This window comes from Plectropomus leopardus, chromosome 19 (genome assembly GCF_026936395.1).
Source record: "Plectropomus leopardus strain MGB_pleo_1.0 chromosome 19, ASM2693639v1, whole genome shotgun sequence".
Classification (NCBI taxonomy): Eukaryota; Metazoa; Chordata; class Actinopteri; order Perciformes; family Serranidae; genus Plectropomus; species Plectropomus leopardus.
The window spans coordinates 21,070,003-21,090,829 of NC_142194.1; the positions used below are offsets into that span (position 1 = coordinate 21,070,003).

At 37.2% G+C, this 20,827-nt stretch overlaps 2 protein-coding genes across 2 annotated transcripts; both read left to right on the forward strand.

Annotated features, from left to right (window-relative positions):
• The first annotated feature begins 1,504 nt into the window (after positions 1–1,504).
• lcmt1 (leucine carboxyl methyltransferase 1) lies at positions 1,505–11,623 on the forward strand. The gene is made up of 11 exons (XM_042507938.2): positions 1,505–1,901; positions 2,958–3,049; positions 3,794–3,915; positions 4,078–4,154; positions 4,819–4,880; positions 4,973–5,075; positions 7,986–8,106; positions 8,251–8,352; positions 8,523–8,614; positions 10,768–10,865; positions 11,097–11,623. Exons 1-11 carry the CDS (start codon positions 1,816–1,818, stop codon positions 11,117–11,119), a joined length of 978 nt encoding a protein of 325 aa, XP_042363872.2. The 5' UTR covers positions 1,505–1,815; the 3' UTR covers positions 11,120–11,623.
• Positions 11,624–14,378: 2,755 nt separating this feature from the next.
• Positions 14,379–20,377, forward strand: aqp8a.1 (aquaporin 8a, tandem duplicate 1). The gene is made up of 5 exons (XM_042508104.2): positions 14,379–14,706; positions 15,003–15,129; positions 16,270–16,478; positions 17,020–17,154; positions 20,112–20,377. Exons 1-5 carry the CDS (start codon positions 14,441–14,443, stop codon positions 20,152–20,154), a joined length of 780 nt encoding a protein of 259 aa, XP_042364038.2. The 5' UTR covers positions 14,379–14,440; the 3' UTR covers positions 20,155–20,377.
• The last annotated feature ends 450 nt before the right edge of the window (positions 20,378–20,827 follow it).

The following is a 20,827-nucleotide window of genomic DNA, read 5'->3' on the forward strand; positions in this document are numbered from 1 at the left end:
TTCTGTCATGAGCAAAATGCATTACGCTTCTGGAAGATGGAAGTTTTAGGTCCTTATTCAGCCGGTTGTTAGCTTCACAATCACTTAAGTTAAATTTATCTCAATGTATGTTTTTTTAGTGAGGACAAACACTTTATAATGTGAGTGATGCAGGTCGCTTGGCTAAAATCAGAGAAGCACACCATGAAATGTAAGTTTCTGTGTGTGGTCGTTCGCAGCTGAGGTCTTACAAAAAAACTCTCTGCTGCAGGCTGTGCAGCTGTTTGGTTTCTCCTCAGTGAGGATCCTCAAATAGATTTTCGATAAAGTTTCCTCCACAAGTAGGACAAGTCTCTATTTCTTTCATGTGACTTTCCTCTGCATGCTGCATCTCTGAGGGATTCAGACTCCACAGATGCCACAAAGGAATTCTTGATTATCTGAGTGACACGAGGCGTCCTCAATGCTTTGTAATGGCAGGATGTCCCCACACAGTTTGCAAGGAAATGTGAGAGAGCTTTGAATTCTATAGTGCACACGGGACTTGGTGGATGTCCTGCCACTGTTCAACGCCTTTTTATTGTTTTCACTGTTTTGAGTCCCCAAAGTAGGACTGTGTTTTCACTTTTTTGTGCTGTCTTCACTCTCATTCTTACAATAAAACAGATCAAAGGGGTGATCTGGCTCTGATGCCTCTTATTCAGGCATGTTTTTTACTGATTGAGTTGATGTCTGACTATTCAGGAGAAACATTTTATCTCCATTTTTCAAATTCTGAGTTACCTACCAGAGGCAACCAGAGAGGTAATTTTTTAAACACTGAGGAGGGACTTTAGGCTTGGGGGAGGAAAACATTATATGTTTGAATTTATTTGCAATACCATCTGAAGCCCCCAAAACATTAAAGAATACATATAAAAGATAATGAAACTGCATATTCAAATAGATTTTTATATCTTATATCATTATGTATTTATTAAATAATTTATTTTCAAATGATGTACTTATTGACTGTTTTATGTTGATTTTTTAAATAATTTTTAAGTACAACTATTGATTAATGGGTTCATATTTTAATTTAAAAAATTATTATATTTCCTCTTTTTATTGCCCATGACATTATCAATTAATAAATTAGTGCGTAATTTAGTCAATTTATTTTAATATTAATAAACTGATTAGCAGATTTATTCATGTCTGCGTCAAAACTGATTATTTAAATGCTTTATTAATATTTTCATGACACATATGCCTCCATACACCCAAGCAACCCCTCTCCTCTGGCAGGCTAAATAAAGAACAGTCCCTAAATAGTCAAACAATGCAAACCTAAGAAAAAAAACTACTTATGACTAATAAAGATGATACTTAGTGCAAAACTCAGTAGTTAGAGATGCTAATAAATAAAGACAGACGTAGATTATAATCCAGACACCGTTTTTACCACGCGAAATACTGCTGGGATTGTGTAATGTGTGCAAAATAAGACATTTTTTGCTGTGACACTTTTAATCTGAAAATACTAACCGGAAGTATTAATCATATGGCCGGAAGTGTTCGTGCATGTCTTGCGTAGAGTTGTTCTTAGCCACCTAAATATAACTCTTTTGTTAAATAACGATCATTTTCATACAACTCTCGTTTTGTTAATTATTCAGAAGTGCCTGAACAACCTGACTGCGCTCGCGAATTTGCTCTTCTCCTTCTCCGTTTTTCAAAATAATCCCATCTGTCAATATCGAGCTAGCCTGTTAGCCTTGTAGCTAAAGCAGGTGGAGGTGGTTATGAGACGCTCGCAGCTTTAATTTTTATGTTTACATCGCGTCGGGATCACTGATGGCAGCTCGGCAGCCCTTCACAGACACGGACACTTCTGATGAAGCGGTCAGGGCGACCTGTGACGATGCCACCACATGTAAAAGGTAACAGCTGGCAGCGAAGTGAATGATTTAACCCTACAATCATAACTGCATCACGTTAAGGTGACTGAAGTTAGACAGGTGTAGGAGTTATATCAAAGGCCATGCTGCATGAAGCACTTAACCTACTACTTTGACATTATCAGGGGCGTATCACCAAATTCTGGGCTCTACAGCAGTGTCTGTGGACCCCCTGACCCCTCCTCTCTCAATTACCTTTTGATTTTTTTAAACAAAAAGTAATTTTCTGATTTCCATCATTGCTTTTCTGTTTTTGAATTCTAATTTCCCTTTCTTGAGGAAAGAAGTGACAGTGTACATCAGCACAGGAGCAGACGAAACCATTTTGAGCCATAAAGGGGAGAGGGGGGGCTCAGAGAGCTTTCACTACAGATGGGCAATATTTCAGCATATTTTTGTGATAATAATATTCTGTATTAGTTTCAAGAAAATAAAATTGTAACAAATAAGAGCTATAGTTCTATTTGTCAACATAAAATGTAGTTTGCTTTCAAATATTCAGTAAAAACCATATAAAAAATATTTCTCAGTTCTTTAGTTTGTGAACAACAGTAATATACTGGGAGATTCAGATTGTGTATAAAATATATAAAGTACAACAAAATAAAATTGATCAAAAATTACACATCTAAACAGTTGCCAAATAGAAAGAAATCCTGCCTTCAATCAATAAATAGTAAATATATTTAAATGACCCTGTTGTTATGTCTACCTGGACCTGTATGTGCTGCTAATTCTCCAATTATTACCTTTATCACAATTTTTTTACAATGCAATATTTTTTAATCATATTAAACAAATATACTTGTATTATCATGGACAATGACATGCTTATTGTCCTGCATTTTGAATTTTAGCTATTGTATAGTGTTATTATTGTATGTTATTTTGTAACATTTTGTTTCTATTTGAACTGATTTGCATGGTTATTTGCTATTACTGCCTATAGTAAGTTAAAATAAAAATCATTTTTGTTTCATTACAGCTTTAATCATGCATGTCAACAACTCATCAAATGTATAAAATGTTATATACTAGGTTTGCTACCAGTAAAGGCTACTGGAAGGACCCCTATATCCAGTATTTCGCAAGATCGGTAGGAGAGCGGAAGGCACCAGAAATCAACAGAGGTCAGTTACATACCTTAACATACATTTTTTCTTTATTCATAAGTAACTCTTCCCATACTTTGGTTTATCATTGAGTAATTTAATGACTTCTGACTAAATTCAAATATGTTTCATTTAATATTATATCCATATTAACAATTATTGTAAGGGTACAATTATCCGCAACAGTGAACACAGCTTCATTAGGAGATTATTTCCTGTAAATATTACACAAAGATGAGTTTTCTTGATATTTTTATGTTTTTAAATACAATTCTCCGTTTTTGTCATGTAATTTTCTAAATTAATTGATTAATTAATTAATTTTTATTTTCTCATTTTTTGTTTTAACAAATTCAAAGTTTTTTTCTCTGCAGGATGAGACTGTTTAGCAGAGTGAAGGCTCTGTGCCCTTACTGTGCCCTTATCCTCTGAGATTTTTTTTTTATCTTGAATAATAATCTAAACTTTAAAAATAATATAATAATAATTTTTTTATTGAGATGATGATAATGCTGAGATATAGGCCTACTTTATGTTTTGTTTTTTGTTTTTTTTAAATCAGTAAGACCTCACAATCCCCTGTGAAACTTTGGCGACCCCTAGTGGAGGTGGAGACCCTAAGGTTGGAAACCAGTGGTCTATATAATCCACCATCAAAACCTCCCTTAATGTTTACAGAGGCTCCATATTCATGATCTTATCTGTGATTGTATCAACCCCGATGTGTCTTTTATTTTACCATTCCCTTATCTCATCTGACAGGTTACTATGCCCGCGTTCAAGGGGTCAACCATCTCCTCGACGCGTTTATAAGGAAAGCAGAGTGCGACTGTCAAGTGATCAATTTGGGAGCTGGACTGGACACCACGTTCTGGAGACTCAAGGTTTGTAGCAATGTCACAGCTCACTGCAGGAGTCTGAATGTGACTCGGCACTGGTCTCGTGTGGCTGTTGTTCCTGTCTGATTCGAGCAGACAGCATCACACACATTTCACTATATTCAGAGTTCAATGCACAGACCTTTAGTGTGTGTGTTTGTGTTGTAGGATGAAAACCTGATGCCTCGCAAGTTCTTTGAAGTCGACTTTCCAACAGTTGTGGCCAGAAAAATACACAACATCAAGTAAGATGACATTATTATATTTATCATATTATAGTTTACTTTTACCAACCCCCCCCATACTGCGTTTTTTACACATGCACCACATCAGCACATCAGCCAAAAGCTTCCCTTACAGACCAGAAGATCTGATTATGATGTTATATATTGTGAACTATGTTACTGCATAACAGGCGTATTACAGGCCTATTAATATGGAAAATCTAGGAAGTACATTGAAAACTCTTAGGTATTGCAGTGTGAGCTTGTGATCTGTAGAGGGAGACAGAGCTGCACTTAGTAGTAAGTAAGTAAAGAATTAAAATTTCTAAGTAAATAATACCTACTGGTATTCACATTAAGCCCAACATAATTTCATCAAAAAGAGACCGAACATTTTCTAAACAAATATAAAAAATTGCAATGCATGTTATGCTTTTTCATTTTTTTGTATGTGTATATGTGTGTGTGTGTGTGTGTGTGTGTGTGTGTGTGTGTGTGTGTGTCACTCAGAATTCACAAGGACTGTTTGAATCTGTGTGACATGGTGTGATCACAACATCCTGATGATTGTAGCATGTAAAATTCCTGATTTCAGTGTGACTTTTGTATTTCTTATTTATTTATTTTTTGACAGTTTTAGTTATGAATTGTTTATTTCTTCTTCTTTTTTTTCTTTTTTTGACAGGACTAAACCGCCTCTGTCCAAACCGCTCATCGAAACCCACTCCACAGACTCCTTACTGCTCGGTAAGGAACTCGAGTTACAGTCATTACATCACATGTCTGTGTGGTTGAGGTCAGAAAATCTCCCTCACGGTGTTTGTGTTTTGCTCCCTCAGACGCCCACAGCCTCGACTCAGACCGGTACTGTATCATCGGAGCCGACCTCAGAGACGTCTCCAATCTGGATGAAAAACTGAAGAAGTTTCAGCTCAACCCAGAGTACGTGAAAAGATCACTAGATCTTACTCATCTCATGCTAAACAAAGGATTCCGTTTTGAAAAACGGCGTATGGTTTATATTTTATTTGGTGGAATCATCCAGTCTAGTGTGCGTCTGTGTGTCTGTAACGCAGATGTAATGTCTGACGTCTGGAGCTTGATTTAAAAGTATTCCCCACACAAAAATGTACAAACACTGAACCTCCTGTGGACTGTAACTGTGGCTAAATATTACTAAATGTGTGACTAAAAGGATGGTGGTAGCATGACATGTTTTAAATCAAAGTTTGAGAAGTTTCTTCATTTGTGCCATTTAAATCAACTTTAACTGACATAAATTCATTTTCTGTGAACTTTTACAGTCTCCTTTTAACCCTCCAGATGCTGAGTGACGGTGGAGTGAAGTTTAATTTATCAGCAGCAGTGGACAGAGCCACATGGCTAGTTTATAGTAGTCGGATGGCACAGACATCCTTTTGACTATGATGGGATGTTTTCTGTGGCCCCAGCTCATAACTCGCATATTACTACCTTTATTTATCAAGGGAAGTTTGACACAGAACAAGAGGCTCTGCTTTTAAGGAAGCTGCTGGGTGTGAATTTAGATTTGTTTTTACTAGTCTTTATTGTTCAGGAGCAAGGGTCGTTCCTTTTTTTGTGTTCTGCACACTCACACCAAAGGTTAGAGTGAAATATTCCACTGTGAGTGAGATAGATTTCAGAGTGTAAGGGGTTAAGATGTTAGAGGATGAGAGTGAGGAGAAGGTTGTGTTCGTCTGTCAGTGTACTTTGGTGTCTCTCCTGCTGCACTCATTGAGAGATTTATCGAAAGTTTAACTGTTTTCTAATTTGCTTAGCTCAATGAAAAACAATGTGCATTATCACAACAAATTACAACATCTGTAAAAAGTAAAAATAACCAGGGCTGTCCTGAATTCTATGCATGGAGCTTCGAACCTTCAATTGTACTTAAATGTAAATATTCCAAGTTTTGACGGGTAGCCAAAAAACGACAACATATACATTCATATATGCCAATCAAGGCAAGGCAAGGGCAAGTTTATTTGTATAGCACATTTCAGCAACAAGGCAATTCAAGGTGCTTCACACAGAACATTGAAATACAACAACAGGGGGAAAGGAAACACATTTAAAACATTATAAAAGAAGCATGTAAAAGGTGATTAAAAACAGCAAGTAGGAAAACAACAGATAAAACCCAAAAATATAAAAACAAGAAGTGAAATATAAAATTTAATTTAGTCAAAGGCAGCAGTGAACAGGTGAGTCTTTAACCTTGACTTAAAAGAACTCAGACTCTCAGCAGACCTGATATTTTCTGGTAGTTTGTTCCAGATATCAGCAGGGCTTTACCCAAATCAGAATGATGTCATAATCAAATATGGCTGTTCAATACAATTATTGGCCAATTTGTTCATTTTTTTCCATATAGAGTTTGAGAGTTTAAATGGGCTTCAGTAGGACAGTGACATCCATATATAATAAACAAGCTAACGGCACAAACGACAGATTGGAAATGTGCAACAGAATAGATATTTAATAAAACCCATAGACATATTAATTAAGTAGCCGTTCAGCCATGTACGGAGCTGCCTGTACCAAAGAGCAGCATCACAGAGAGGTGGGCTCTCTAAAGTAGCTCTTGGTACCTTAACATCCCCATAAATGTACAGCAAACTGACAAAAAATAAAATAAAATCACAACTACACTTAAAGCAGTCATAGTTGACTGAGGGGTGTCTGACCAATGAGTACAATTCTGGACTTTTAGGGTGCAGCCCTACTAATCAGCCACCCAAACTCAACCCGACGTTAGTAGGACTTTGAGTAAGTTATAAACCCTTTGAAACCTAGATTATAAAAAATATTTTTAAAATAGGTAGGGAAAATGTCCAAAAAACTATATAATGATCTTAATAATATATTTAAGAATATTTTACAGATAAATTATTTTTTTGAGCACACATTTTTCCTCTTTGTTTGTATTTTATTAATTTTTGCTATTTTTTCTTGTACTTTTTACTGCTTTTTTTTTTAAGCCAATTTGCTTAGGAATCAAAAGGTTAACAACTCAGAGTGCCAGGGTCACTAAATTACATCCCTAGATCCAAAAGCAAGCTCTTTACAACAGTCACTGATAACCATCCAATATTTGTCTCACCTGCTTTTTCCTCGTCAGAAGCTGCAATCAATGATCACGCAGATGACAGTGGCTTAATCTGGGTCTTACACTCCACTCCTCTTTTCAGTTTCCTCTTTCCTGTAGAAAAAACAAAATATACGAAACATCTCAAAACTGATTTGGACGTTGATCACCATGACAATGATTGAAGCTTTAAGGGAATGATACTGAACTTGTCCCCGTGGGCCAAATCTGGCCCCTACTAGGGTGCCAGGCCATTTAATCTAATTAATTTAATAACTTTTTTAATCTTATCTAATTCACAATGAAAATAAAGTGATTTATACTGGGAATTGTTTTTGTACTTTAAGTATACATAAGGTGTCAGAGTGCATAAACAACTTCAAAGTAGAGCTTTTTTTTTAAAAAAAAAAAAAAGTGCCAGTGGCGGATCATGTCCTAGCTAAGCCCCCAATGTCCTAAAATCCAGAAATGTCCAAAAGTCTCAGAAATGTCCTAAAATCCTAGAGACGTCCTAAAATATGAAAAACATCCTAAAAACCTAGAAACATAGGGTTCCTGTGACTGACCCCTGGCCTCCTGTCATTTTGCAAAAGTGGCCCCTAAGCAAAGCAAGTAGAGTATCAGTGCATTAAAGCACTGAGGTCATCCAAAAAAATACTGCATTTAGGAGCTGGTTAAAGGTGCACTCTCTCTCTCTCACTGTGTGTTTTCTCTATGTTGTCTTTTACTTTTCTCCCTCCCAGATTACCCACACTGCTGCTGTCAGAGTGTGTGCTGGTCTACATGACACCCTCCCAGTCCTCCAATGTGGTTCACTGGGCTGCAGAAACCTTCCACACCGCCATGTTCATCAACTACGAACAGGTAAACAAAATGACCTCATCCAGGTACAGCAGGAGAACAGTTACCTCACGCATGCTTCTTTATGTTTCTATGGATGTATTGTAATAGACTGAAGTATTGCCTGTGTACAGAGCTGAGATTTAGTAATATAATGTGTGTGTTCAGGTGAACATGAGCGATCGGTTTGGTCAGGTGATGATCGAGAACCTGCAGCGTCGTCAGTGCACCCTGGCGGGAGTGGAGACCTGTCAGTCTCTGGACTCTCAGGTAACCTCAAGATTTTACAACCAAGACAAAAAAAAAATGTAGTTATGTAGAGGGTTATTCTGAGCTGAGTGTCTCTGTGAGGGCAGCAACCTGCGAAGTCCGGACTGTAAGAATGATTGAAGGAGATCTTTACAGACTCAGTGAAGAGTTTTAATGTGTGCTGTTTGCAGAAGGAGCGTTTCCTGAAGATGGGCTGGGAGCACGCTGATGCTCTGGACATGATGACCGTTTACAGTATGCTGCCTCAGGAGGATGTGGGAAGGTAAGTGAACATCACCCAAAATCCAATTAGTACTCTTTTAAACTCAGTTGTGCAAAAATTGCTGTATTTGTTAGATACACACATTTTAAACAGTGCATTGTGACTCACTCTTCCCAATATTATTATAGAATTGGGCATTTAACAGGTGGTAGGGTTATCTTATTGTTCACATTTAAAACGATACACCTGAACTTTTAACTTTTTTCTGTATTTTACAGTAATTTTTGAATTACCTTCGGGGGTGAACAAGCCTCGCTCTCTCGGTTTCTCTCCATACTAAGTTAACCCTCAAAAATCTGGAGTGAAATCACTTTTCTTGTGCTGTTTCAAACACCTTTCTCAAGTATTACCTTTAAACCCTGAGCAAATTGATGTGATTTCTTTGAAAAACATGGTAAAAAAAAGGCAATGAGCAACTTGCTAAGAAATGTTCCAGGAATTTTGTTGCTCATTTCCTTCTTCCCATGTTTTCGAAAGAAATCAAACCTATTTGCTTAGGTATCAAAGGGTTAACCTGGTGTCACACCAGGTTCAAAAGGAAGGTGGAGGTGCTGGGAAGCTACTACCGCACTATCGCTGCACTTCTGCCTCCTGTCCGAACCTGGCTGTCACCCAGATGCGCTCGCAGGTACGGAAATTTGGCACCAATTGTTTTAACATGAATCTGTTCTCAGTACTACCGACGTAATTCGGCTGGTCCCCTTGAAAGAACAGAGTTCAGTATCCACCCTTACCAGGCAGAATGTCCAACCAAAGATGTCACTGAGGTGCATTATGGAGTGTTAACTACATAAACTAAAAGGCAAAATATTTTAGCCTCTGCTGCATGAATTTGTGGTCCAAATTTGTGGGAGCAGTACTGTCATGGATACTAAATTGCTTGAATTTCTAAAAACTCTGATATAGGAATATCTTAATAATAGAGACATATACTATATGTCGGACTTAAAGGTCCAGTGTTTAGGATTTAAACAGAATATAATAAGTATTTTTTCTATAGTGTATAATCACCTGAAAATATGAATTGTTGTGTTTTTGTAAGAATGAGCCGTTTATATTTACATTGGGAGCAGGTCCTCATCTACGGAAATCACAATGTTTCACTGCCATGTTTCTACAGGGGACCAGAACGGAGAAACAAACATTGGCTCTAGGCAGAGACATTTACGTTTTCATGTCAGCCTCTTTAGTCAGCAGCCCCTCTGTGACGAGAGCATCAGGAATTCTTTTGACGTGAAATGTCTAGTGCTTTACCCAACTCAGGATTATGCCAGTCGAATCGGATTTACCAAATCAATATGAATACTGGATGATTTGTTTTGTTTTTCATATAAAGTTTTTAAAGTTTGAGCAGGCTCAGCGGGATATTCAGTATGACAGCTACATTCATTCTTGTAATAGTAAACAAGCTAACGGCGCTAACAACAGGTCGTAAATGTGCAACAACATTTTTTTGCCGACACTAGGTATCAAACAAAAGCCTGTATTGTATTAAGTTGCTGTGAGCTGTAAATTCAGCACTTCTAAGCAGAAGGTCACTCCTTTATCCTCCTTTGTGCGGCTGCCTGTCCATCCTCATCTCTCTGTATCATGGATGGCATGAAAGTCAAAAGCACTCACTTCACAGCAAAATCTGGGGACCAAAATGTCCCCAGAAGTACACTGCACAGGAGAAAAAAGACTGCGTGATTTGAAGCAATCTCAGTCAACTGAGGGTTCTCCAACTGATGATTCAAACCTCAGACTTTCAACAGGAGCCCTAGAAACGGCTTTATTCAGTATTTTTGGCGAGGAAGCAACCTCTGCACATAATCAGATCCCAGTAAAAACCTCCTGAACAATGAACACTGAAGGAGTTCTCACCAGAAGTTTCAGCTGGTCGCAATCTGCAATCCTGACCAGTATACACCAATAAATCCCCTTAAACCTGACACACTGGACCTTTCAGTTTGTGTTATTGATGACTGATGACTTTCATTGACTTTGACTTTTTTACAATAGCAAAGCTGAATGAAAGGCACAAATACTGACGCTTAAAAACAACTATATGAGGATCGACAAATGAGTCTGTGCTGCAGGCTTTTTGCCTTTAAAGGACGATTTTAAAAAGATGACTGTCCTGAATAGATGAACAAATATTTTATTTCTTTTAGAATCGAGCGTCTGGAGTTCCTAGATGAGCGGGAGCTTCTGCAACAACTGCTTCAACACTACAGCATCTGCTGGGCCACCAAGGACAAACTCAACCTGGGTAATACACACTTTTCTCACAGTTAAGTTTTTCTAAATGGAAAAGTTAGCTGGAGGAGGAAAACCATGGCTGCTTAGGGTCATCTGTGACCTTCATGGCGCCATGCTGTCCATCAGTGTGTTTACTTTGTGTTACTAATATGTTCTAAATTGTTCATATTTCCACCCATCCTCCCAGCTTCACTCTCTGGTGTATTGATTTACAAGAACAGGTCACGTTGTGTTTCCTCAGGTCTGTCGCAGCTGGCATTTTGAGTGTGAAACTGCTCCGCTGTTGGGACATGATTTACACGCGTGCACGCCAAAATCAACAGCAGGAGAAGAAGAGGGAAAGGAGACGTTGGGAAAGAGGAAGCCCGTGTCCTCCGTCAGGCCGTCGTCCGGGAGCTGTTCCGGTGCAAAAACTCCCGCCATCAGCAGAATGTGATTTGACGAGCGTCCTTTGTGACCTCACAGGTCTCCAAGATGAGACATGAAGAGGCTGAGGACTGTGAGGACATTTGTCTCTGCATTGAGTTACTCTCTGCACAATCCCTTATTTCAAAACCTGCTTACCTGTGTTAGATATAAAAGTCTTCAGATGTCTTATATTTGTCCTTTTCTGGTTTTATGTGCCATTTTGTTTTTATTTATTAATCAGTTGTACTTCCACAGTCATTTTCTTTTAAAACAGACACACTCGTGCATGTGATATAACTAGTGATTCTATTTGATGAAGGCTGTTTAACTGCAGTTGAATAAAAAAGTCCTTTTGTGTAAGACTGTCCTGTTGATTTATATACTTTGTTATGGACTTCATATCAGATTATCAGCTCAGTTATCTGCAGTGGGAGGTACACACTGATATCACTATAATAAGCTATATAAATGTTTGTGTGCGTTTAGTTACTGTGTGCACAGCTCTTTATTCATAGAGAAATGCATCTTTACATTCAGCTATTCTTAGGATTTAATCAATATTTTTATACTGACAGATTACAGGACTACATCTATGTGAAAGGTTTCTATCGTAATATTACTAATTATATTACTAATATAAATTTAACATTACAAAACCTGGGCAAATTGGCTTTATTTCTTTCAAAAACATGGGAGGAAGGTGACCGCTTAAGAAGAAATGACCCCGAAATTAGCAAAAAAAATAGTGCAAAGTATAAAAATTACCTGAAAATTAGCACACAAAACCCCCAAAGAAAATAAACCAAAAAGTCAAGTAAAAACATACCAAAAATAACCAAGGTAATGACCTGAAAAAAACTGCTTAAAAGTTAAAATAATTTTAATAGTAGTTTCATAACACTATCATGATTATATATAAAAAAAAAATCATATATATATATAATCACTAAAGTGTTAAATATAGTTCTTTGGGGCTTTCTTTCCTAGCTTTTATTTTGAAATAATTCTCTAAATCTTATTTCTTGCAATTTGCAGAACATTTCTTTCGAAGTTGCTTATTGCCTATTTTCCCCATGTTTTTGAAAGAAATCAAACCAATTTACTCTGTTTTAAGGTTTTAATACTTGTGAAAGGCATCTGATAGCAGCACAAAAAGTGATGTCTATCCAAGTTTCAAAGGGTTTAAGGTCTCATGTGTAGGATTTAGGGGGATATCTTGTCAGAAATGGAATGTAATATAGTAATCAGTCATTCTATTTTCTTTAGTGTATAATCGCCTGAAGATAAGAATCACTGTGCTTTTGTTATCTTAGAATGAGCAGTTTAAGAGGTGTGTCCTCATCTACAGAGATCGCCGTGTTACACCACAATGTTTCTACAGTAACCCAGAACAGACAAACCAAACACTGGGTTTAGACGGGCCTGTAGCACCCTCGTAATTTCCTGAAAATGTAATAACGGCTTAAAATGCAATGACATTTGCACTTAACCTGAAAATAAACCCAACAACATGATAACTTAACCAGTAATGTGATAAAATGCTTCTGACTGAGAGCTGTGAAAACATTTTTTAACATTTTTCTAGTCTTATTGACCACTCAAAGCGCTTTAACACTACATGTCACATTCACCCATTCACACACACATTCACACACTGGTGGCTGAGGCTACCATACAAGGTGCCACCTGCTACTCAGTAATCATTCACACACACTCACACTCCAATGATGCAGCATCAGGAGCAATTTGGGGTTCAGTATCTTGCCCAAGGATACTTTGACATGTTGTCCAGAGGAGCTGGGGATTGAACCGCTGACCTTCCGATTAAAGGACGACCCACTCTACCTCTGAGCCACAGCCGCTAGGTGTATTTTCTTTTTTCAAAACTGGTAATGGTAGGTTTTAAAGGGTTAACGTGTTGATTGAGATGTGTTTGCTGATCCTGCTTTTTATGTCTATGTGATATATAAGATTCTGAAAAGGGACATTATGCATAATAAGAAACTTTACCTTTGGTGTATTTTTATACCAATATTTATGTATTTTTACATGATTTAGAATGCATGACTTTCATTTTTATTAGAATATTTTTACACTGCAGTATTGCTACTATTACCAACTAAAATATCTGAACCCTTCTTCCTTCACTATTAACAAGTTCACCATATCAATGTAAAAGTGTTCATATATAAGTGTTGTGTTCATAGCCTGTTTCTGTTGTCCCCAAAGTGGCCAGAAAATCAGTTATTCCATTATTGCACATTTAACATGAAAAAAAAAGCTCAGACACACACTGTAAAATCTGACAAATCAAATTTACTTGAAAAAATCTAAATATAAAATATATAAAATACAGTTATATTTACTTAATTTTGTGAAGTTATTGCAACTTAAAAAAGAGAGGTTTAACTAAATCAATCTCTCTAAGATTTAGCAGCTTCAGTGAACCAAGTTTACTGTGCTATATATCTGAATTCTACTGGCTGCAAACTAGTCAGTCCTATTTGTATATTCTTAAACACGTTAACAAAACAGAACTCACAGATCTCCTAACTTGAATATTGGCAAAATCCTCTTTGTGATAATCAAGTAAAGTCTACAAGGTAGATTTAAGGTTGTGTGTAGATTTATCAGTCATTTTTCAATCATGGTTTCAAAAAATGAAATAATTTGTCCTTAATCCTGCTACATCTTTGGAGTTGAAGGATGAGTTGATAAAAATCACCAGCTACTCTGAAAATTAAAAAGTAAACATAAATTAAGATTAATAGTTATATTTACTTTCCTTTTTTCAAGGCAGTTGTTTTCCAAGATCATTCTAAGTAAGATCAACTTGTCATATTTTACAGTGTATTAAAAATGATTTAACAGACATTAAAAAAAAGAAAAAGGTGGTATGACTTAAACTAAACAAGTGTTGATGTTGTGCTGATAACCCTCGTTCTTATCTCTGACTAACACCGGACTAATAATTTTATGAGCTTCTCCTGATTGCCAGCAGTCCTGGGAGTATAAACAATTGCAGGAAGGTGGGGCATCAGAAAAAAATAGGGATGTGCGTATGTCCTTTATGGATCAACCTCAGAGTGTCTCATATACATAAGTGTAGATTCACCAGACCACCCAGAGCAAGCTATCGTCCACCAGTGGAACCAGTACAGGTTTTTCCAAGTCAAGATGTCCGGGACAGAGACCAAGACAGAGGTGTTCACCATCACTGAGACGGGAGAGCCGTCAGCTGAGAGGGGCAACACAAACAAAAAGAGGCGCATCTTTGAGGAGTATGTGCAGCCCTGCCTGGCTGAGCTGTTTGGGACCGGCCTGTTTGTGTTTGTGGGCTGTGCGTCTGTTATCGGGAACGTGGAAACAAGTGGTGTCATCCAGCCGGCTGTGGCACATGGACTGGCTCTGGGAGTGCTCATCATGGTGCTTGGGCAAATTAGGTAAAGACTGATTGAGATTGTATGTTTTTGAGCTTTTTGTTATAATAATTTATAATAGTTCCTCCAAAAAGTATGTGTAAAGCACAAGAGGAAGTTTGTGTACTGTGATTTAGACAGAGAAGGCAATATTAAGTTTTAAATACTAATGATTTTCAGTCTATCTGATGCAACAAAGTTGGTTTGGATGCAAAAAAAATCACCTGTATATTCTGTTTACCTGATATCTAAAGGAAAGGTGTTATTATTATCAGTTGATAACACCATTTGAAAGTAAAGTTCATGATGATTTATTGCAGTGGGGGGCACTTTAACCCTGCGGTGTCTCTGAGCGTCTACCTGTGTGGAGGGATGAAGCTTCCTCTGCTGGTGCCGTATGTCCTGGCTCAGATGCTGGGAGGGATGGTCGGAGCTGGTTTGACCAAGGTGAGAAAAAACAATGGAGGCTCAATTCTGCCAGGAAAAGGAAAAAAAACATGAAAAGTTAGTTAGTTAATTTGAGAGGTAATTTTGTAATGATTCAACTTGTCTTCTCAAATTCAGTCAAATTGAAATTTAAGGTAGAGTGAATCTTAAAATTTTGAGTTGACCAAATTTGGGAAGACAAGTATTACATTTTAAGTTGACTGAATTCGATTTAATTTTAATTGAATTTAAATGTTATTAATTGAATCTTAAAAAGTTACAATATAATTTGACTTATATTAAAAAAAATATGAGGTATTAAGTTAACAGATTATTTTGACATACTATTCCATATTCTTTTTAGAAGTTTTTCGAAGTTCTGATGTTGACTATATTATCTCTTAATTTTGACTTTGAGAATCACATAACATCTCAAAATCTTGATTAATCCTTGCAAGACTTTGACAAAAGGGAACACCTCACCCACAAAATAACTCTTTGTATATCATTAACAGTTGCACTGAATTCCTTAAGAAAATGTGCTTTTCTCTCATGCCTCAACAGTGAAAAAAGAATCCAAAAACTTTTGATGAACTGAAGTGAAAGGGAACTGCATGTAACAACAACAAAATAATATCAAAACATCCAGTTGCAACAACTCGTGCTGTATAATCAAGTCTCCTTTATGCAGTCGTGTACTCAGTATTTCACAAACAGGCAGCTCTATCTAATGGGGACCTGAACTAAAGGTGAAACTTATATTTGCTCGTTTCAAAGCCAGACTCCATTTACAAAAACAGTCATTTTACCTCACTGACCATGAGAGCTGCTGGTCTACCACTGCCTCAATCAGCTACTGTGTGTGTGTTATTGTGTGACTGGTGTTTTAAAAGTTTAATTCCTATTGACCAAAGACACACAATAACACAGACAAACTAACTGATTGAGGCAGCAGTGGACCAGCAGCTCTCATGTTTTAAATTTACAGTAATTACTTAATAACTGCTTTTGTCAATAAAATCTGGTTTTGAAGAGAGCACGGATACATTTCAGTTTCTTCAACTTCCTGGCATGCTTTATTAGCAAGAAAAATAAAGGGCGGTAATAAATGATTCACTCCAGTCATATTTTCGTGTATTGAATGATATATTTGATTTTCAGGCAATCTTTCCCTTTTCTGTGTATGCTGCTTCTAATGGAGGAGCCTTTGACCTTATCACCAACGATCTGGGTAAAACCACTCTGGCGGAAGTGATGATGACCCTGTTCCTCACCACGGTGGTGTGTATGGGTGCCATCAACAGCCAAACACGCTCACCATTGGTGGCATTCTGCATCGGCCTGACTGTCACCGCCAACATATTTGCAGGGTAAGAGCCTCAGCATCAACCAGAGGCATAGATAGAAATTATAAGTACCCAACGTCACCATTTATTTAATTTATGTCATCCGAATCACAACCAAGAAATAGCCAGGATTAAATTCTGTTAGAGAAATAAAAAAATCCTACATTTGCATGCAATGCATCCATTTTTAAAAATACTCTTTAAAAAATACTGGAATCAGCACCAGACTGCTAACCCAACAGAGACGCAGAAGACATTACAACATTTGTCCTCAAGTGTCCTCCTCACAAGTATTTATTATTATTATTTTTATCAGATGGATGCCAAGGGTCATTGGTTTGTTGTTACACCTTGATAGGGCTCACTGACTTTTCAGTTTAATGTTTAATCAAATCTATAGAGTATAGAGTACGTATTGGTATAACCTGCATATTTGTGCACAGAGATTTAAATCTTCCATCTTTGGGGGGTGTCTCTGTTGTCGAAAATTAAAAGTACACTGCTGCATCACTCTAGTCACCAGCTGTGTCACAGTGTCGTTTTGTGCTGCTGGCTCTCGTTTCAGAGGGTCGGTGTCTGGAGCCTGTATGAACCCGGCCCGAGCCTTCGGCCCTGCAGTGGCTGCCAACCACTGGAACCAGCACTGGATCTACTGGGTTGGACCCGTTTGTGGAGCTCTGCTCACCGTCAGCTTCACCAGGTTTGTATAGTTGACTACACTATGAGTTCTTTATGACTATTTAACAGGCTTTTTGAACATGTATGCCTCCGCAGCAGCAATAGCTACATGTTCATGTTCAGGCTGTCTGTCTAATTCTTGTGAGAGCGTTATTTCAAGGACACATGAAGAGAACCTCTTCAAATTTGGCACAAATGTCCCCTTGGACTCAACAATAAACCGAGTAGATTTTAGTATCCATAGATCAAATGTCAAGGTCACTGTGAGCTTGTGTTATGATATCTTAAGAAGGACTTGAGTGAATTTCTTCAAATTCAGCACAAATATCCACTTGGACTCAATGATAAACTGATTGGATTTTGGTATTAAAAGGTCAAGGTCGCTGTGACCTTGCATCTGTCTCACTTCTGTGAATGCAATTTCTAATAAAGCCTTGAGAGAGTTTCCTCGAATTTGACCGGAACATCCATTTTTCTATTCAATGATGAACCTGTTAGAATTTGGTGGTCAAAGGTTTTTGGCCATAACTCAAGAATTCAGATATAATTGTGACAAAATTTCAAACAAATGTCTAATGGGATAAAACGATTAGGTGATGACATTTTATATCTAAAAGGTCAAAGGTCAACTTCATTTGGACATCATGATGTTTTCTGGCCATTACTCAACGTCAAATTTCAGGAACAGACTGGGAGACATTTGCTCAGATGCTAAATTGGTGACACTAATCTTAAAACTGTGCTGACTGTAGAGATCTTTCTTCGTGTGAAGCATCCATGTAAATGTAACTAACTAATAACTGTAAACTGTAACTGCAACTTGATCGGTGAACGGAGGCGTACAACTGCAGGGCAGTAATTAGAGTCATTTATTATTATAAAATCTTAAGTTGGTTATAGAGGAAACTGTTAAATCTTAAAGGTCTCTTTTTAAATTTGACCCCTTGTAGCGGTGGAGCAACATTTTCTACACGTGAGTGTATTGGTTCACATCTTGCCAACGCGCTATTCCACTGATCGACAGTTGAGGGCAGTAATTTACAACAAACATAGCAACAAAGGTAGTGAAGAAGAAGCCTGCTGTCAAGCACACATGCATGTAAACCATGCAGCATTTATTTATACTGGCTTAGCTGACTAATTTATGAGGAAGGAAATGCACTTAGTTGTTAGATGTTAATGATGATATTGCTTTAGTCAGAAATATTACATTTAAAACTCTGTTTGTTTACAAGAAAACTCCATGGGGCACCTTTCATAATCATGCTGTTAAAATTAATTGTATTTCTTTTGTATTTTGATGTAGTTTGTGGTACTTTCCCTCCTTGGTGTTATCAGGTTGATGTTCTGCAGAAGCAGAAATAACCTGATTGGTTGAGTTATTACAGCCAAAGAAGCCTAAACATTTATGAAGAATGCAGATGATTTGATTTCAGTGCCACAGGTGATGCTGAAGTTCAGCAGTGTATCTTTCGTAGACAGTCAGGTGTGGAGATGAGGGGCTGGTTTAAAGTTCTTCTGCTAAATCGACTAAGTTAGAATTTTATAACAGTAGTAACCTCCGTCCGCCTTGTCCACTGGACTTCAGTCTCACAGCAGCTCCACCCAACTGGCTTCAGCTTCATGAAAGTCTGACCTCCAACCTACTCACCTGCTGAAGTTCAGTCAAGATATTACTAATTATTAAAAATGCTTCTTAACCATGGAGGGCCCCCGAGCACCGACATGACCAAAGACCCTCAAAGTTAAAGTAACATAAAACAATCGCGTTTGTTTTACATCTTTTTATGTCTCTTTGTAGTCATTTGCATCTTTGTGACAGCAATTGTTTTTGTTTGAGTCATTTTGCTCATTTTTTATGGACATATTGAGTCCCTTATTAGATATTTTAGATATTTTTTCTTTATGTCTCTTTATTGTTGTTTAGAATTTCTTTGTAGCTTTTTTGCATCTTTTGTGGTTGTTTGACATCCTTTTGTTGGCACTTCTCTTTGGAATCATTTTGCATCTTTTGTTATTGTTTTTTGTCTCTTTGTAGCCATTTTTATTCTTTTTGACAGCATTTCAAATCTTTATTTAGCTGTTTTGCATCTTTCTGATGGCATTTAGAGTTTCTTTGGAGTCGTTTTGTATCTTTTTGTGGTTGTTTTGTATCTCTTTGTCCTGCATCTTTTCGTGGCATTTTGAGTCTGTAGTTGTTGTGGTTATTTTGCATCCCTTTGTGGTCATTTTGTTTCTTTTTGTGAACATTTTTAGTATCTTTGTAGTTGTTTTGTGTCTCTTTGTAGTTGTATTGCATCTTTGGTGACAGTTTTGAATCTCTTTGTAGTTGTTTTGTTTCTTTTTGTAGGCATTTGGATTCTCTTTGTAGTTGCTTAGTTTCTTTTTGTGGACATATTGAGTCTCTTGAGTCATTTTGCATTTTTTTGAGTTGTTATGTTGTCTTCGTAGTTGCTTTGTGTCTCTTTGTAGCTCTTTTAAATCTTTTGGCATTCTGAGTCTCTGCAGTTGCTTTGTTTCTTTTTATGGACATGGAGTCTCATTAGTCATTTTGTATCTTTCTGTGATTGTTTTGTGTCCCTATATAATCATAATGTTTCTTCTTGTGGACATTCTGAGTCTGTGGTTGTTTTGCATCTCTTTGTCGACATTTAGCAACTTTTTTGGTTGTTTTGCATCTTTTGCAGTCATTTTGCATCTATTTGCATTGTAAGTCTCATTGTAATTGCTCTGCATCTTTATATGGCTGTTTTGCTTTGCTTTTTTTGTTGCATCTTGTAGTTTTTTTTGTGTCTCTATCTAGTAAAATTTTGCAGGTGAATCTCAGCTCCAGTTGGGGGATGGGGGAGTTATCCCTTAGGTCCCTAGGCCCGTGCGCGATAGCTCCATTCAGTAATCCTTCCATGCTTTAAACATGACATTAAATGATACTTGGTGCTGTTCTGAATGACCAGTAATTGAAGTCTCCCTCTTTTGCAGATTGCTGTTTGGTGACCAGAAAACTCGGCTTGTGTTGAAGTGAACATGTAATTTATTAAAGAGGAAGACAGAGAGGACATCGTAGCTGACCTGAGGACAGCATTTTTATCTGAATGTTCAACATTTTGTCTGTATTATTTAAAGTTGTCAGTAAAATGTGTGCAAATATACATTTGTCCTTGAAAGGTCTGGTTGTTGGCTCCGTCTCAATGACATGTTTGTATTTCAGATTCAATAAAGTGTTTAATGATATGAGAGAGATCTGATAGCTGCTCCTAACTTGGACTTTACTGACTCAATGGCTGCTGGAAAAAAGTCATGAGATTTGATTGATAATAAATTCCACTCCTACAATTTCATCCGGATGATCCCACTTTCTGTTATCTATTAACAGTCTTTTTGTTCTTATTGTTTGGGTCAAAGTCCTCAATGGAAAACCTACTTCGATAGCTTTATTACTTAAAATATGGTACAAGGACAGGGCACTGCATCCACAATAAAGCTAGATTAGAATCATAAACTGGTGCAGATGGTTCAGATCAACTGAAAACCAAGAAGAAAGTTACAATGAAGAGCTTTTTAAAAACTATATATAAAATGATAATGATGACTGTAATGATGATGAAGCTCATCAGCACTAGTGTTGTCTCTTTGCTTCCTTTGTTTCTTTTTGTGGACATTTTTTAGTATATTTGTAGTTGTTTTGTGTGTCTTTG

Coding starts and splice junctions, on each gene's coding strand:
- lcmt1 (XM_042507938.2), top strand. CDS start 1,816: ATGGCAGCTCGGCAGCCCTTCACAGACACGGACACTTCTGATGAAGCG. Junction 3,916..4,077: donor CCACGTTCTGGAGACTCAAG/GTTTGTAGCAAT, acceptor TTTGTGTTGTAG/GATGAAAACCTGATGCCTCG. Junction 8,107..8,250: donor TGTTCATCAACTACGAACAG/GTAAACAAAATG, acceptor GTGTGTGTTCAG/GTGAACATGAGCGATCGGTT.
- aqp8a.1 (XM_042508104.2), top strand. CDS start 14,441: ATGTCCGGGACAGAGACCAAGACAGAGGTGTTCACCATCACTGAGACG. Junction 14,707..15,002: donor ATGGTGCTTGGGCAAATTAG/GTAAAGACTGAT, acceptor GATTTATTGCAG/TGGGGGGCACTTTAACCCTG. Junction 15,130..16,269: donor TCGGAGCTGGTTTGACCAAG/GTGAGAAAAAAC, acceptor TTTGATTTTCAG/GCAATCTTTCCCTTTTCTGT.